This window comes from Lolium perenne, chromosome 4 (assembly GCF_019359855.2).
Source record: "Lolium perenne isolate Kyuss_39 chromosome 4, Kyuss_2.0, whole genome shotgun sequence".
Classification (NCBI taxonomy): domain Eukaryota; kingdom Viridiplantae; phylum Streptophyta; class Magnoliopsida; order Poales; family Poaceae; genus Lolium; species Lolium perenne.
In genome coordinates this window covers 360,626,813-360,643,749 of record NC_067247.2, presented here as the reverse complement: position 1 = coordinate 360,643,749, position 16,937 = coordinate 360,626,813, and the positions used below count along the sequence as shown (strand labels likewise).

Sequence of the window (16,937 nt, the reverse complement as noted above, 5' to 3'; positions counted from 1 at the left end):
GGGCATGGCGTCTCGCTTTCTCGAGGCATCGTCCTCGAGTTGGGCATGGCGGAGGCGCCGGCGTGCAAGGCGGAGTGTGCTGGTGCTGGGTGGGTGGCGGCGTGAAAGGCGGCGGCGTAATCGTGTCGGGTAGGCAACAGTGTAATCGTGTGAAGGATTAGTTGGGCTTTGGCCCATTTCGCGCTTGGAACGGAGGACGGAGGAGGACGTGCGACGAAACTGAGGACGTACCACGCGATGGTTGACGACGGAACGCGTTCCCCTTTTTTAGGTAAGTAGAGATTCGTAGACTCCGATCTTCTTCCTCACCAACAAACTCATGACGGCTTTAAAAAAGAGTGTAAAAGAAAAGAGGAACGGGTCTCATAGGAAAAAAAAAGAGTGTAAAACAAACTCAAAGTTTCATAAATGCAAGAGAATTTTGCTCTTCTGGGGCTTTTTTTTTTCCTATGAAGGCTGTTTTTTGTGTACAATATTAGTTTTCTCTAGACGAGTTTGCATACTTTCATTAAACCTTTTTAGTTCGGTATATTGATTTTTTACACAAATTATATACTGATATATAGCTATACTAAGTCATAACCCTTGAAGCAAGTTTCTGTGTGTCGGTGAACGTCTTTTCTTGCATCTCCTGTGCGGCGCATGCGGACAAGTTTATGCATTGTTGTGTTTTCAAATTTTGCATTCAGCAATGCTATGGCATCAAAATTCTGCATTTATTTTTATCTTCATGTGAATTTTTGAATTCTGCAAGTAATCCCTCACTTGGTTGGAATGATTTTAAAATGAACATCTTTTTATTGGTCCCGAATCCAGAATCATATGTTAACGGGCGCCATCTCATACTGAACCCACGTTGACTTTGCAATCCTGAGTCCTGGCTGCCGATCAAGTCAAGGAAGTCCCCATAAAAACTCCTCTAATCTCCAGTACCTTTTAAACTCCAGCATAACCACCGCCCACACACGGAGGAGCAGACACCAACGGAGCTGCAGCGCTAGTGGGGCTACTTGCAGCTGCAGCAGCGTCCAAAATCAAGAAACCAAGATGAGACGGTTCGCCGGCGGCGCCGCGCTGGTGCTGCTCCTCTCCGTCGCCACTACCAGATTGGCCGTCGCCGACTTCTTCTCCCCTCTCAGCCCACTCCTCGCCCCCGTCATGGGTACGTCTTCTCCCCCCTCCCAACGCCGGCAGTGTTACTTACGAGCTTTGGCTGAGGGTTGACTGATGCGAGCAGGGCCGGTATGCAAGGCGGCAGCTTGCGGGAAGGGGAACTGCACGGAGACTTCGGGGCTGCCGGGGTACATGTGCGACTGTGACCCCGGGTGGACGCAGATGCACGTCGGCGACCACCTCAGGTTCCTGCCCTGCGTCATCCCCAACTGTAAGTGCATCATGCTCCTCTTGCCTGACTTGCGTACACCCTTCGCTTCCTTCATCAATGGCCAGGCAGGCCAGCCCACAAAAGTTGGCACCGTCAGCTGTGCATAAATGCATATGACATCTGCGATTCGTGATGGTTAATTTGTTACCAACTTCTTTCTGTACTCTGTAGTCGTGTGCAAATCTGCAGTTTGGGAACAGAGGCTATAGGTCATGTCCTGCTTGTACCTCCAGAAAAATGAGTAACTCTGACCAACAGTTAGGTACCGGATACACATCAGACATTTTGTTGCGAGATTATTTTAGAGAACATGGAATGAATCTTAATTGCTCTAGCACACAACATGATTCTGTAGTCTCGAGCATAATGTGGAAGTGCATAGCTATGCGACGAAGTCCCCTTTGTACCCAAAAGGATGTCCACTTTCTAGACCGAAGAAAGCCAATTTTGCACTGAACTTCCAAACGTACATAAATTTCATTGGCCCAACGAGACGTGTAATAAACGTGGTTTCTCCATTCTGTTTGCTGTCTCTTATACCAAAATAAACAGGCTACGCGTGATTTTGACATCAGTCTCCATCAGACAGATAGAAGGACAAGTCAGACTGCCCAAGTCTCCGTGTCATCTTCGCAGTTTATTTTGTTGAATCAGCACGCAGTGTCATCTTCAGAGTCCCCATGTGTCATTGCGTTTGCCTCTACTCCAGAAGAAATACACAGTCTATGTTTTACCAAAACAACCAGGGTTCATAGTTTTAATAGGGGTCTCTATTAGAAAGAAAAAGAGATAAGTTTCTTTAGATTGCTTGCGCTTCGGTGCAGATTTTTTTTATGAATAACAGGGTCATCTTCAGAGTTTGCCTCGTGGCATATGTTTACTAATCCGATGCACAGATACCAGAGTAATGTTATATCACCCGTACAATAATCAAGCAAGCTTATCTCTTCAGGTACCATAAATCGCTCGTGTTCTAATGATACTTCGGCACTAGCACCAGCGCCTTCGCCCAGAAATTTCTCCCTCTCGCCAGATGGTAACCACTGCACCTTACTTCTATTTATTATCATTTTTATGATCATGCTGTTTCCATTTAATTTGCAGTCATCCTGATTCATCTCTATGTGTAAAATCCTACATGCAGCTTGTGACTTTGCTTATTGCGGATCGGGGGGCACATGCAAGAACGGCACCGGGCTCAGCTACCATTGCGAGTGCAAGGAGGGCTTCAGCAATGTTCTCAACATGACCACAATGCCTTGCTACCAAGACTGTAAGACCAAAATAAGACATTACCAGCTTCGCTTCTGTACAAAAAACCATCCGTCTCAGTTCAACTCCTGGCATCATTTCAGGTTCCTATGGAGCAGATTGCGCGGCCCTTGGGATCCTCCCATCCTCAAACTCCACCGCAGCACCACCAGCTGGCTCCGCGAGCAATGCACCTGCTTCAGGTAAAAAAGCTTCCTTCAGATATGTCTGGACATCGGTATCTGTTCTAATACGCAGTTAACTAACTCACTTTTACTACCTGTGATTTAGCATTTGCAGTATCAGTTTCGCGGCAAATTCTACTTCCTCTGATGATATTGGCCTTGGTGGCGATGATGGGTCAGGCGACATGAACAGAGGATGATTTTATACCACGATAGCACTAGAGAGAGCTTTTGTTCACGGAGTAGAGCTTTTAGCCTGCTAGATATGTGGAGTACTTTGTTGGTGTAGCACGCTGCTTCAGTATTATTGCACGTGAAGGTTCTTCTACTTGGGCAGTTGGTGGTCTGATGTGCAAATGGAATAGCCTGTCTCCGTGTATAATATAATATTCATAAATAAACCGATTGCGTATTTGATCGTTGGTTGGCTGTAACTTTTCATGTTCTCATTTCTCCTGTCGATTTCTGATCGCATTTTGATCCTGCAACCTCTATAAACAAAAAAGTTCGATCCTACGAGCTAAAGTATCAATACTGGCAAAGTGGGCCTAAAGTACAACTGGGCCAGAAGTTTTTTTTTTTTACAATATCTTACTCACTTTATTGATCAAAGGCCAAAACAAGAAGTATTACGTAATACAGAATCATGGGATTCTAGTAACATATGGCGCCCCGGGCCTAGTGATAGAGCATGGCAAGCCAAGTTATGAGCTTTACCGTTTGACTTTCCTCCTTCATGAACAAAGGATATTTCCAGAAATCACCTCGAAGAACACTTGTCTCTTACAATGGGTGCATATGGACAATCTGGTGGCATGCAGACACAATTGTGATCCTCTGTAAGAGCAAATCATTTGCTAGCACGAGGGCCTAAGGTGGATCTGTTATGCCTGTAAAACAACAAAGATAATAATGACCATCTTCACTTCTGAAAACTGCAGCTGAAGCTCTTTTCCCACTCACTTCTGTGATAGCTCGACGCAGGGTCATCACAGATTCACGGCTCAGGGGGTACGATCTATCTGCGGTCTACACTTTGAGAATTGGTTCGGTTAGCTGGAGGTTTTGGCTTGGTATAAGAGCTGATCAACGAAAAATCTCCTGACAAAATGATGTGTTGCCAACGGTGTCTAGAACTCTCCTTTGTGGATCTCCTTTCTCCTTGCCACCTAGATAGCCCATCGGGTTACAAGGATTATAATTACGTCTTCATGCGACAGATGCCATCAGTGAAAAACTCTAGTTTAGCACTCGGATCACGCGTCTCTATCGTACGATCAACGATATGTTCATCCTATAGGAGCTACTTGGATTATGGCATGCGGTTGCCATACCAAAATTTTGGCGTTGACTAGTCTCATAGGCTACCGTTTGGTTTGAATTTTGAAACCCAACTATCGGAACCACGCCAAAATTTTAGTCGCTACTCCCATTGGCCTGGTGGGCGTGGGTATAAACCGCCGGAGCCATAGGCAATACAATCAATTAGGGAGTGCGTCCCAGGACTCCACGTTCCCCACATAGTGTGCATACTAATTTAGCCACCCTATTTCGGTGATGCAACAGATCATAAGGTTGTAAAGACAATTAGGCAAGTCTTGATAAAGAAAATCTTAATTTTGATGACACATTTTACCGTCCACACAAAAGACCGGAAAATCCTACTTCCCGTTCATTGTGGGACGCAAGGCGTCCCGCTAACGCAGAAATACTGTAAGGGCTGGCCCATTAGCGTCACACTTGTTTTTTCATCATTTTTATTGGTTTTGCGGGGTTTTCTGGGTTTCCACTCGTTTTTGTTGATTTCTCCAGGTTTTTCTAATTTCAAAATTGTCCAGACTTGGAATTTGTTGAATTCAAATTCATTTAAATCTTAAATTTTTACAAATTTCAAAATGGTTTAAATTATAAATTGTTCAATTTTGAAAATTGTTTGACTCCAAAATTATTCAACTCTGAAAATTGTTAGAAATCCAAAATTGTTTGAATTTGAAAATTACTTGCATTTAGATTTTGTTAGAATTTGAAATTGCGCAACTTTGAAAATTGGTTAGGTTTTTAAGATATTCCGATTAAAAAAGGAACAACAAGAAAGAAAAAAGTTAAGAAAAAGTAACAATACCCATGAAGGTCTCCTTCAGGTGGGACAGAGTGCCTGCATTTATCGGTAAATAGGATCTCCATTTCGATTGGGGTGCCCCTATATCCCGCTCGTGTGCGTGTGGAAGTACCGCACGACGCAGGGACCTCCTCCGTACGATCCTCTTGGCTGGCCTAGCTACCCAAGGAACGGGCCCTTTTGTAGTTTTTTTTTTCTTTTGATGTCTATTTTATTTTATTTTCAAAGATTTGAAACCTTCCAGATTTTGAAAATAAGATCATATTTGAAAAATGTTTAGAGTTGAAAAGTTTTCAAATTTGAAAATTGTTCAGAGTTGAAAAATGTTCAAATTTTAAAATTGGTCAAAGCTGAAAATTATTCAAATATCAAAATTGTTCAGAGTTTAAAATTGTTCCAAATACAAAATTATTCAAAGTTAGAAAATGTTAAAATTAGAAAAAAGGTTCATAATGCATAATAGCTCGACTGTCAAAAACTGAAAAATCCATGAGAAAAAATACCAGAAGAAACCGCTTTGTAATGAACCTAATAAACAAAAAAAAAGCGACCAAAAACACGATCGCACATGGGCATATTAACGCTCCCACTGAAGCAATAAATAGGGTTTGACCTTTGAGGGTTCCCCTCACGCGCCTCCGTGTCGGGCCGGCCCAGCTGCCCAAGAAAGCTCATCTCCATTTTTTCTACTCCCTCTGGTTCATATTAATTGACTCTAATATGAATGTATCTAGACACATTTTAGTTCTAGATACATCTATATTGAAGTCAATTAATATGAATTGGAGGAAGTATTAATTTTTCTAAAAAGAAAATAGATTGCAAACATTCAGATTATAAAAAATGTTCAAATTTGAAGTAATTGTACAAATCCGAAATTTGCTAAAATTTAAATTTGCTCAAATTCGAAATTTGCTGAAATTCAAATTTATTGAAATTTGAAATTTTCTCGAAATTTGCTCGAAAATGGAAATTTGCTCGAAGTTTGAAATTTTGCTTAAATTTAAAATTTACACAAATTTAGAATTTTCTCAAATTTGAAATATGCTCAAGGTTTAAAAAATGTTAAGATTTGAAAACTGCTCAGATTTTAAAAATTGTACAGATATAAAAATTGTTCAAATTAAAATGTTCAAACATAAAAGAGACAAAAAAACGAAAAACCGAAGAAAACGGACTAGAACCGAAGAACTAGAAAAAATCCGACCAAAAAGCGAAAAAGCAGCGAGCATGCAGCGAACCCGCGGAGAGGCAACGTGTGGTAATACCCGCTAATGAGCCAGAAATAGGTTTTCCCGGGGGGGGGGGGGGGGGGGGCTATAAACCGATCTTATCGGTGGGTGCAAGACACCGCACACCCCCCCACGACCCGGGTGGCTCAGTGGGCCGCAGCCCATCGCATCAGGCGAGCTTCTTTTTTCTTTTTTCTTCCTTCTTTTCTTTTCTGTTTTTTCTTTTCTATTTATATTTTCGTTTATTAAAATCTAAAACTTTTTAAATAATTTTTTGAGAAAAAATATATTGGAAAATTGAATAATTTTTTGAAAATGTACAGTTTTTAAATTTAAACATTTTTAACTGAATAATTTTAAATTTGAACTAATTTAAATTTTGAACAGTTTTTAAATCTGAACAATTTGGAAATTTGAACATTTCCTGATTTTTTTAATATGAATTTTTTTAGCTCAATTTTTTCGAAAATTGAACATTTTTTTGGCTATGAACAAATTTCAAATTTGAACGATTTTCAGATTTGAACATTTTTCGAATTTGAACGATTTTCCAGATTTGAACATTTTTCTTATTTGAATAAATTTTAGATTTGAACTTTTCAAATTTGAACAAAAAGAAAAATAAAAAAAGAAACAAAAAAAACAGAAAAAATGAAAAGAAAAGAAAAAAGGAAAAGGAAAAAAAAGAAAAAAAAAGAAACAGAAAACAGAAATAAACACAAAATGGGCCGACTAGGCTGGTCCATACCGCGCGTGAAGAGTGTGCGGCTCGTGGTAACGGCCGACCTGGTCGGTGCATAGGAACCTCTGAGCTAACGTAGCCACTGCCACTGGGCTTGAAGTTTAACTAGGCCAGAAGCGGTCGGCAGCCTTCAGCATTCCTTACCAGGGCCTCCATAGCTTCTTAGTCATTGGGCCCTCGGGCAGATATGAATTGGTTGATCAGTGAAATTTCTCTTGTTTACAAAATACTATTTTCAATTTTCTCTGGAAATAATTCAGTGAAATGTATTTCCTTCGATTCATTTTTTAATTTCTCTCTGTTTTTTTTGGTTTGTTGAAGAATATATATTTTGGATAAGGTAACGGTGCTAATGCTGTTTGCGTGGAAAGTGAAGGAGGCACGTGATAAGTTCGACGGCGAAAGCACAAAATAATTTATTATTTTCAAGTGAAGCACAAAATAAAACTGTGCAAAATAACATGGCACACCCTCAATAATGCGCCAAGCCATGGGATGTCTCACAAAACAAGCCTCGCTCGCCCAACTGCTACTGAAAAAACATCGACTGACCATCTCAAAAACTGAAGCGAGGTAAGGCAGAGATATCCTACTAGGAAAAGATCGTTTAGCAATGTTGTCTAAACCCAACATTACATTAACAGTGCACAGCTGACACAGCCACCATGATCTGCACGAATCCGCATCTGCAGATCCTTCACTGTGTGACCGCCGGAACGGCTAGCCTCTGGCTCCCGCCTACAGTTTCAGGATTTCAGCTGCTCGCTTGCACCGCACGCACGTACAGAGCCCCTGACGAATCTTTGCGTCTGCAGGCGAACCACGTTTGCTCGACTCTGTTTCGTTTGATCTCTTTCTTCAGTTATACAGTTACACTGCCTCGTTCTTGTTCATCTGTTCTGCGTGGAGGCGAGCGAAACCACTAACGTTGCTGCGAGAGCAAGCGACCGCACTCCCGAAAATGCTGTTCTTGCTGGGGAACAGATGGCAACCTGCAAAGACATGGACGGCGCTCTTTGTGTGTTTTCTAGGAGGAAAATCTGCAGGGTGTCTAGGTCACAGAGAACGGCGCCCTTCCAGTAATCTCGTTTTTCTGTAGAGGAGCACAAAGATTATGCGAGTGGAGAACTGAGAGCATCTCCAGTCGCGTCCCCCAAATCGCGCCGGATTGAGTGTTTAGGGACGTGTTTTGTTCGTGCCGTCTTTGGGGGACGTCGCTCCCCAGCCGCGTCCCCCAAACGCTTCCCCCAAACATTTAAAATATTTTTTTGACATAGAACCATTTATCAAATATAGCATATGAATAAAAATGTTTGCGAGGATTGTTTTCAAATTAAATTACAACAAACAAGTAAACAAATATAATAAATATGGCTAGATGCTAGATCAAGGTGCCACGGTATTTCCTTCGATCCTCCACAAATGCTCAACGTGATTAGATTGAAATTGTTCATGAACATTGCTGTCACGGATCTCTGCGTGCATGGCGAGAAAATCAGCAAAATCTGCAGGCAACTCATGATCAACCTCCGCAAGAGGGCCTTCACACTCATAGGGACCAACATGTGACCTAGCATGATTCTTGCGGTCATCCTCGATGATCATGTTGTGCATGATCACACAAGCCTGCATCACCTCCCACATTTGGTCGTGAGACCAGCTTAGAGCAGGGTACCGGACAATGGCAAATTGTGCTTGAAGCACACCAAATGCCCGCTCGACATCCTTCCTGCAAGCCTCCTGTCGCGTACCAAAGTGGGAATTCTTCAGACCTGATGGATTCGAGATTGTTTTGACAAAAGTGGTCCATTTTGGATATATACCATCGGCTATATAATAGCCTTTGGTATATTCGTGGCCATTGATCTCATAGTTGCATGGTGGAGCATGCCTTTCCACTAGTCTGATGAACACCGGAGACTGCTGCAACACGTTGATGTCACTATGTGATCCCGCCATGCCAAAGAAAGAATGCCAAATCCACAGGTCATAATCTGCCACATCTTTAAGCACCACACTGCAATATTCATGACGCCCTTTGTATATACCTTGCCAAGCAAACGGGCAGTTCTTCCATGCCCAGTGCATGCAATCGATGCTTCCAAGCATTCCAGGGAATCCTCTGGCAGCATTTTGTGCCATGATCCTTGCAGTCTCTTCCTTAGTTGGCCCTCTCAAATAGTATTTGCCAAAGTTTTCCACCACAGCTCGGCAAAACTTGTACATGCACTCAATGGCAGTAGACTCACTCATGCGAAGGTAGTCGTCCTGTGTATCGGCAGGTGCTCCGTATGCAAGCATCCTCATGGCGGCGGTGCACTTCTGAATGGACGAGAACCCGACAACGCCTACAACGTCGAGCTTGAGCTTGAAGTAGGGGTCGAACTCTCGAACGCCGTGGAGGATATTCATGAACAGCCCCTTGCTCATCCTGTACCGGCGCCGAAAATTGTCGGCATGTGTTGCATCATCGGCGAAGTAGTCGTTGTGCAGCATGGCATGCCCCTCCATCCTCTGCCGGGGCTTCGACTTCCTTCTTCCCGACCTTGATCCTCCGCGGCGCGGCCTCTTCCTCTTCTCCGCCTCAACGTCAACCATGTCCTGGAGGGACGCGATGATCAGCAAATGCTCCCGCAGGTCGTCATCGAAGGCTTGCTCGTCCTCCAGCAGCAGGGCAAGCATCTCATCATCGCTGTCCATGGCTAAAGCAAAATCATTGGTTAAAATTGCGCCGAGGCAGACGACGCAACAAACAGCGGCCAATCGCGCCTACCTGGCAAGTCGTCGAGCACCTTCTGTGCGCGGAGGTGGGGCGGATTTGACGGCGCATTCTGGGACGCGCTGGCGAAGCGGCGGCGGCGGCACGACCCGCGGGAGCCCCAACCGCGACAACGATGCCGACTTTCAGCAGATATCAGACGCCCAACCGGGCGGGAAATCCAGCGGCGGCTGTGGGGTGGGAGGCGCGGGAACGAAGGAGCGACAAGAAAAGAGGCGCGAACCAACGGTTTATGCAAATAGTCGCCGACATGTGGGAGTCCGCCTCGCTTTTCGGTGTGTCCGACGTCCCCGGTGCATCCCCTGTAGGACGGGGACGGGCTCGGGGCGCTGGACACCGTATCGGGCGCGCGCCGGACAAAAATGGGCTTTGGAAGACGCGGCTGGAAAGGTTTTTTTGGTCCGACGCGCCCAAATCCCTTTGAAGAACCCTTTGGGGGACGCGGCTGGAGATGCTCTGACATTCCTACTTATCAACAACATTTTCTACACATGAAAAGCAGCATTCATATTCCGACAGCTGAGTTGAGTTTATCAAATCGAAGTTTATCAACAGATGTAGTAAGATCTTGGGTGCCGTGAGAGCTGGAGCTCCTTTTAGGAGTCACGTACCATGTCTGGCCGGCTTCATGGGCTTTAAAAATGCTCAGGGACATGGCTCAGTCTCCCTCACTGACAGGAGCTAGTACGTCCTGATAAGTTTTTTTTACATGAGAGCTGCAAGAAAAACAAGATGAAATCAGACATCTCCAGCTCGCTCAGCACACGGTCACAGATAGGAAAGAACGAGGTTGGGCGGAATGACCAAAAAGTTGAGAGGTAGGAAAGCCAGCATTCCTGTTTCTGCAGAGGGCTCTGTCTGCCTCTCACCTCGCCTCATCGTGCGTGCCTGAATGTCACAGAACGCTGCCACCATAATTCAGAGATGATTGAGCCATACTAGCCCATATACGTAGGCCTGCGAACAAGCTGAGCCTAGCTAATGTATGCGTGCAACTGCAAGCAGATCATCGGTGACGATAAACTACTTGTAATAGGACATGGAGTGGCATGGCGTCCAAAATATTCAGGCCTCCTCTCCTCTCTAGGGAACTTATGTTGATTTGACGCGAGTAAAGCAGGAGCAGCAGCTAGCAGGCAGCAGTAACATAAATTAGTGCCACTCTCACTGCCAGAGGGGAGGAACACAGTGCCTAGCCTACCATAGCTCACTGTTGCTGTGGCATTTGTATACTACGCGAGCAGGCTTTTTGGTTTGTTTCTTGGTCCTGTGATAAAAAATGGAGAGCGCTGATGCTGCAATGCAAATGCAGGGTGACTCTGTACCTGTAGGCTGTAGCTCTACAATCCTCCTCCTACGGTGCAATCTATCCTTGCCACTGTTCACGTCTGATCCTTTAGGGGTTTGCTGGACCTCCTTTCCATGGCTTCCTGCGCGCTCTCATACTATATGGAGCTGGCTGAGCTCTGCAAGGCACATGCTCTGCCGTGGTCATGGAGTGTGCTTGTGCTGGCCGCTGGGAAGGGGTAAGAATTGTTCTGGACATTTTGATGGGGGAAATTGTTTCTTTCAGAGCGGTGTGTGCACGGATGCAGGGTCACGAGAGGAAGGGAATCCCCAAGAACAATTATGCTAGGCATCAGACCTGAAGAATGTAGTAGTTCTTCATTCCCCTGCCCTGAAAGATGATGCAATAAATAGCAGCATCGAGCAGCGCTCAAACTCATGAACACAGGAGGGATTGATGAAAATTAGCTGCAAAATCACTTCCCAAAACCAGAAGGTGGAGAAGAACCGACGAGAGAGAGAGACCACCAACGTCCTGATCCATCTCTCCCTCTTTCGGTAGCACAAAAGACATAACCGGCTAATTAATTACAGCACATTACACTCGTTAAAAAAAGAAGCTCCAAGAACTCAACAATGTTATTACTACATAGGTACATCGAAGAAGCCTCTTCACGATTGTTTTTGTCTCCGTCGATCTGCCTGTGCTCTGCGCTCCCCTTCACTTCCTCTCTAGCTAGCTCCGAGCTGGTTTGCTGTGCTCGATCCGTGGCCTTGAAGAGCCAGCTCCGGCGAGAGAAGTGAAGCTGTACTGGTACGCCGGGAGCAGCGAGCAGCACCAGAGTATGAAGAGCATACATATATGTGCAGTGCAGACGAAGTGGTTGGTTGGTCGTGGACGGGCGCGCGGGTCAAACCGGGCTCAGGCCTCAGGGCATGAAGAGCCTGTCCCCGCACTTGCAGCGCCAGGCCTCCGGGTAGTACTCGAGCGGGAAGCTGACGCCGGGCTGGATGGCCACGTGCACCGCCCGGCACGGGCGGCAGCCCCCGCACCGGCTCCGGCACGTCGGCGGCGACGACCCAGGCCCCACCAGCTCCCTCCGCCTGGCCGCAGCCGCAGGGTCCCAGGAGTACTGCTGCAGCGCTCTGCCGCCGGCGCCGGTCCTCCGGCTCGTCGCCGCGCACGCACCTGCAGGATGAATGTACGTGTGAGCTAGGGCTGGCCATGTAATGCCGGCGCGGAAGGAAGGTTGTAAAGACAGGGCCGGGCAGCGCGCGGAGTGTTACCGATGGCGGCGGCGAGGAAGAGGAGGAGGAGCGGCGCGGTGAGGCCGCGGCGTCTCGGCCAGCCCATGGACGCGCGGACGAGCTAGCTAGCTAGATCTCGTGTCGCCGGCCGGCCTGGCTCTCGCTGGAACTGGAAGGCTGCGCGCAGGAGGCCGGGGTGCGCGAGCGAGGGGAGAAGGAAGCAAAGGGAGCTAGGTAGGCGGTGAATGGCGCAGCTGGAGGTGCACGAGGGGGCCTGACTGACGCGGACGGCAGGGAGTGGAGTGGAGTGGAGTGGAGTGTGTGCGCGAGTCAATCCGCACGCACGCACGGATTCATGGACCGCTCTCTGGAGTCTGGGGCGAAATAAAGAGAGAGATGCAGAGATGGGGTCGGCTGGGTGTTTGCCCGTGTTGGTGGGTGTGCGCACCTCACCTCACCTGGGTGGCCGCCGGCGCGCGCGGTGGCTGTTGCTATTTGGAGTGTGACCGCGTGAGGAGAGATGCGGCGGCTTTGGGCGTCGCTCGCTCGGGCCGGGGCAGGCGGCGGCAGCAATCCGGCTCGCAGTCTGTGCGCCCTGCGTGGTGGCTGCCGAGAAGCAAGCCGGGTCCAGGCACGGGCGGTGCTGGGCCGTGCCACGTACCATGAGCCGTGGGCGGGCCAGGGTGCCCAGGGTCGGGGTCTCCAAAGCTGCGATGTTGAATACGCCATGCAGACTTTTTTTTTTTTGAAAACCAGACTAGCTACCAGAGTACTTGGTTGTACGAATTAGATATGTTTTCATCAGTAAAATGCACCCACAATACTTAACTTGATACCTAAAATAAATATGGTCATCCACCTCTCGAATATGAAACATACTGTAGCTAAATACTAGGTATGACTTAGTGTTCATCTAGATCACTGGCTCATCGTTGCACCCATGTATTTGCTAACGTGGCAATGCGTTGACCGATCTCTGGCAATGATTTTTTTTGCAGAAAAACACCTTGAAAAAATACTAGCAGATGTCATAGATATTTTTCCTTTGGAAAGTTATAAGGAGAGAACATTCTAATTAGTGTCTCCCGGTCCTGGTGATAGAGCCAATGATTCATGGACTTGGTTTTAAAGGAAGAAGGTGTGTAGTTCGTCGTCTAACCGGCAAAGAGGAGGCACGATTTACGCAGGTTTAGCCCCCCTCCCCCGAGGGTAAAACCCTACCTCGTGTTTGTCTGTTTTTGATTGATGATGGTAGTTACAAGGTCGCCTTGATGTTTGTGGTGTTCTCTCTAGCTAGATTGGATTGGATTTGATCCCTCTCCCGGTGGTCCCTCCTAGCCCTTATAAAGGAGGCTAAGTCTCGGGTATCGTATCTAGGTTGGTTACATGTACTTGCTCTTAAGAACTTGATGATTGCCAGATTATCTTAGCCTTCTCTTGATCCTTAGCAGGTCATCAGGTGGACCTCTTCATGTTACACCGTACCAGGTATGCTAATGTAGGGCACCAAAGGGTTGTGCCCACTTCATCTGGCACATGACGTGTTCCTGGCCGTCTATCGTGACTCGCAGGGGTGTCCCTCTCTGACTAAACACAAATATGTCAGTTGTCGGCATGGCATAGACGGTAGACTGGCCCAGTCTTCATCCCTTCCATGTTCACACGTAGATCGCCCCACTAACATTTTCCGCCGCTTAAAGTTCCCTTCCTCGGTCGAAGCAAACACACGCCGAAAAGCATTTCCCTCGCTCATCGACAGTGCAGCCGCGCCACTCATGCTGACAAGCATATGCTCGCGCTCGTTAATCGGGTGTGAGTGGCGTGATTTCTCTGTCTTGCGACCAGCGATAGGGGCGGTGACCTGGCGACACAACCACGCAATCGTGCTAACAAGTTGCCACCTGGCGCAGGAATGTAGCGGATATGCGAAAGCTGAAGATGGTGGTGCCAACGTCCGCATCAGCCTCGACACTCGCGGCAACGGCGGGGGAGGAGTAGGTGGCCAAGGTTTTGCGATTTAGCCCAATATGTTTTATTTATTTGAAAACAGTCCACGTGGACAGTATGAGGTTGACAAACGGTTCCACTCCCTGCCACATCGGCGAATACATCGATGTACGGTGAGCCAATTACCTAGATAAACACCAAGTCATACTAGTTAGGTTCCGTAGCATCTGAAAGGTGGGTGACCATATAGATTTTGGTGGTTTAAGTATGATTAGTGCATTTTTACTCTTTTCTAAGGGAGCAGAGTACGAATGTTAATCAAACTGATGCATCACCAGATATCCATGCATGATTGCCTACCAGCGTGTAGGCCGACGCAGACATGACACGCTCCCACATGATTGTCCATCAGCGACCAAAGTCATCAAGAACAATGTACTTACCCATCACACGGTTCGCTTCATAGTCACAGCGTTACCTTGGATCCCCTCGAGCCTTCGTCACGTCTCCAGTTAGGCAGCTCATGAACGTACATATAGCTCCGGTCGAGCTGAGTACCAGCATTGCTTGTCACAGCTACAAGATGGATGGGTCAGTCCCTTGGACCTATAGCTTCGATCGAACTGTAGCACGCGCAGTTCTCTCGTTGTGTGATCTATCCCGCGAACACCGCATGAACTTCGATGCGTCAATCCGCAAGTGCGCTGGATCGGAAATGGCAGTTAATCGTGACACATTTGCAGCTAGGCTGCCTAGATTCCGCCTAATCAGTCCTTGCTCGGCCATGTAGCACTTTGCAGTAGATTTCTCGATCTTGGATTAATAAAATTCGGGCAATTAGAGGGGCAAGTACACTTGGCTGACACATGCCTCTGCATTGTAGGTACTAGAGTAACTGGACGCGAAACCTAAAATTCGTGGTAATTTTAAGTACTGGCACAAAAACCTTTGGGCTTGAAATGATTCCCATAGTATCCTAGGCAAAAAAGACAAATTTATGAAAAATATAGCCTGAATAGTAAATGAATATGGGGCTTGTGCAATTAGGTATTTTAACCAGATACAATGGTAGTAATTTCCTCACAAATTTTAATATTATTTTGAATCACTGTTCTTTTGTTTTGGATTCATAAGGTGCTTGACACCCATGAATGTATTTCCCAGTTGCTCTTCGCTAAACCCAAACCCCTGCCGGCTAATCTGCGATGTTGGAAAAAAGGAATACTATACACAGACCGAGACAACATATTGAATTATAAGACGTTTTGGATATTTTGATGTGAACTACATAAATCGAAATAAGTGAACATGTACACTAAAATACGTGTAGATGATATTATCTCTGTTTCGAAATATAAGTTTTTTAGCTGAGAAATCCATTTTGACTCATAGATGTAGATGCACCCACAATAGTATGTCCGAGTGAACATCATGGATTTTTTGTCGGAATTTTTTAAAATTTTAAAATTTGTTCAAAATATATTTTTCATAATGGATGCATCTACACCGATGAGCCAAAACACCATGTCCGACAAGATATTACAATTCTAGCATTTTTCATTGGCAGCCACATGGAAATACGCCGTGTTTGCCTCCCCACACAAGGCCCATCTCGCCAGCCCTCTCTGGCTCAAGTACTCTTCTTCTAGTCAGTAGAGATTCATGGCTTCTTTGATTCATAGAATTTTCATAGCAATTATGTAGGATTTAGATCTTATGGGAATTTTTTCTACACTAGTTATTTGATTCATAGGAACATATCCTATAAGAAGTAATCTTATAGAAATATTGTAGTGCAAGTTCTACATGAATAAAATATTAGGTTATACCTCATAGAAAAATTACTTTGGCAAATCAAACACAACTCATCTTCCTATAGGATTTAACTAGGCACAACATCTGAATCCTATGGCTTTTCTATTTTTATAATTTTTCAATCCTGTGAATAAAATGAGCCCTCAACAATTATTCTCGTAGGTTACACCAGAAGGCCCACTCATCTTTCTCAACACCAATCGAGTCGGCCATGTGATCCAACGTTTGGATCTGGCTAACAAGGGCATCCTTTTGTTGCTTTGAGACATTGCCCAAGTTCCTACTCCTAATAAATGACAGACAATACTTGCATATTCCTTCTTATGCTATCAACAAACAAGAACGATGCCACACATATAATTTGTTTTTACTAAGTATGAGACCTTACAATTTGGTGTTGTCGAGCACAATGCTCATAGTTATGTTGCATTTGGATTGAAACATGGTTTAAAATGCTCTTGTGTTCTATTTTTTTTTCGATAAGGAGCGCTTTATTACTCAAAATAGTTTGAAGCATTACACTCAGCCTCTGGATAACTAGGATGCACACAGCCGTTTAGTAGTCCAGTATCAAACAAAAGGAGATAAAATGAACGATGTAAAAAGCCAACTACTATAAAGTTCCATTGGCTTCAATCCTCCGACTATACAACCACCCATGTTGGGAAATAAACTCCCTGGCCGTGTTATCCAACTATGTAGATATCTCCGTAAAGAGGTCTCGATCTTCCAAACGCTGAAGTGGCGACCATGAACGGAGCAAAGTTGTGCACCGGTAAATAACCGCCTGCATGATAGAGGAATTTTTATCATTAAAAATCTTTTCATTTCTATCTAGCCAAAGCGACCATGCTACCGTAATCGTTCTCACTCTGATAATAGTTTTGTACCTAGGACCAACCCCATTTAGCCAATTGCCATAGATGTTTGCAATGCTACGAGGTGGAT

The 16,937-nt window shown here is 45.6% G+C and overlaps 2 protein-coding genes across 3 annotated transcripts; one reads left to right on the top strand and one right to left on the bottom strand.

Annotated features, from left to right (window-relative positions):
- Window positions 1-928: 928 nt before the first annotated feature.
- On the top strand, window positions 929-3,254 carry LOC127296821 (uncharacterized). 2 transcript variants are annotated; one of them, XM_051327048.2, is made up of 6 exons: window positions 929-1,162; window positions 1,238-1,384; window positions 2,337-2,420; window positions 2,529-2,657; window positions 2,740-2,838; window positions 2,936-3,254. In XM_051327048.2, exons 1-6 carry the CDS (start codon window positions 1,048-1,050, stop codon window positions 3,007-3,009), a joined length of 648 nt encoding a protein of 215 aa, XP_051183008.1. In that variant the 5' UTR covers window positions 929-1,047; the 3' UTR covers window positions 3,010-3,254. The 2 variants fall into 2 exon arrangements, with proteins under 2 accessions (XP_051183008.1, XP_051183007.1); XM_051327047.2 differs by having other exon boundaries at window positions 931-1,162; window positions 2,927-3,254.
- Window positions 3,255-11,433: 8,179 nt separating this feature from the next.
- On the bottom strand, window positions 11,434-12,673 carry LOC127296824 (EPIDERMAL PATTERNING FACTOR-like protein 4). The gene is made up of 2 exons (XM_051327051.1): window positions 12,267-12,673; window positions 11,434-12,168 (listed from the first exon to the last, which is right to left on the bottom strand). Exons 1-2 carry the CDS (start codon window positions 12,331-12,333, stop codon window positions 11,909-11,911), a joined length of 327 nt encoding a protein of 108 aa, XP_051183011.1. The 5' UTR covers window positions 12,334-12,673; the 3' UTR covers window positions 11,434-11,908.
- Window positions 12,674-16,937: the final 4,264 nt, after the last annotated feature.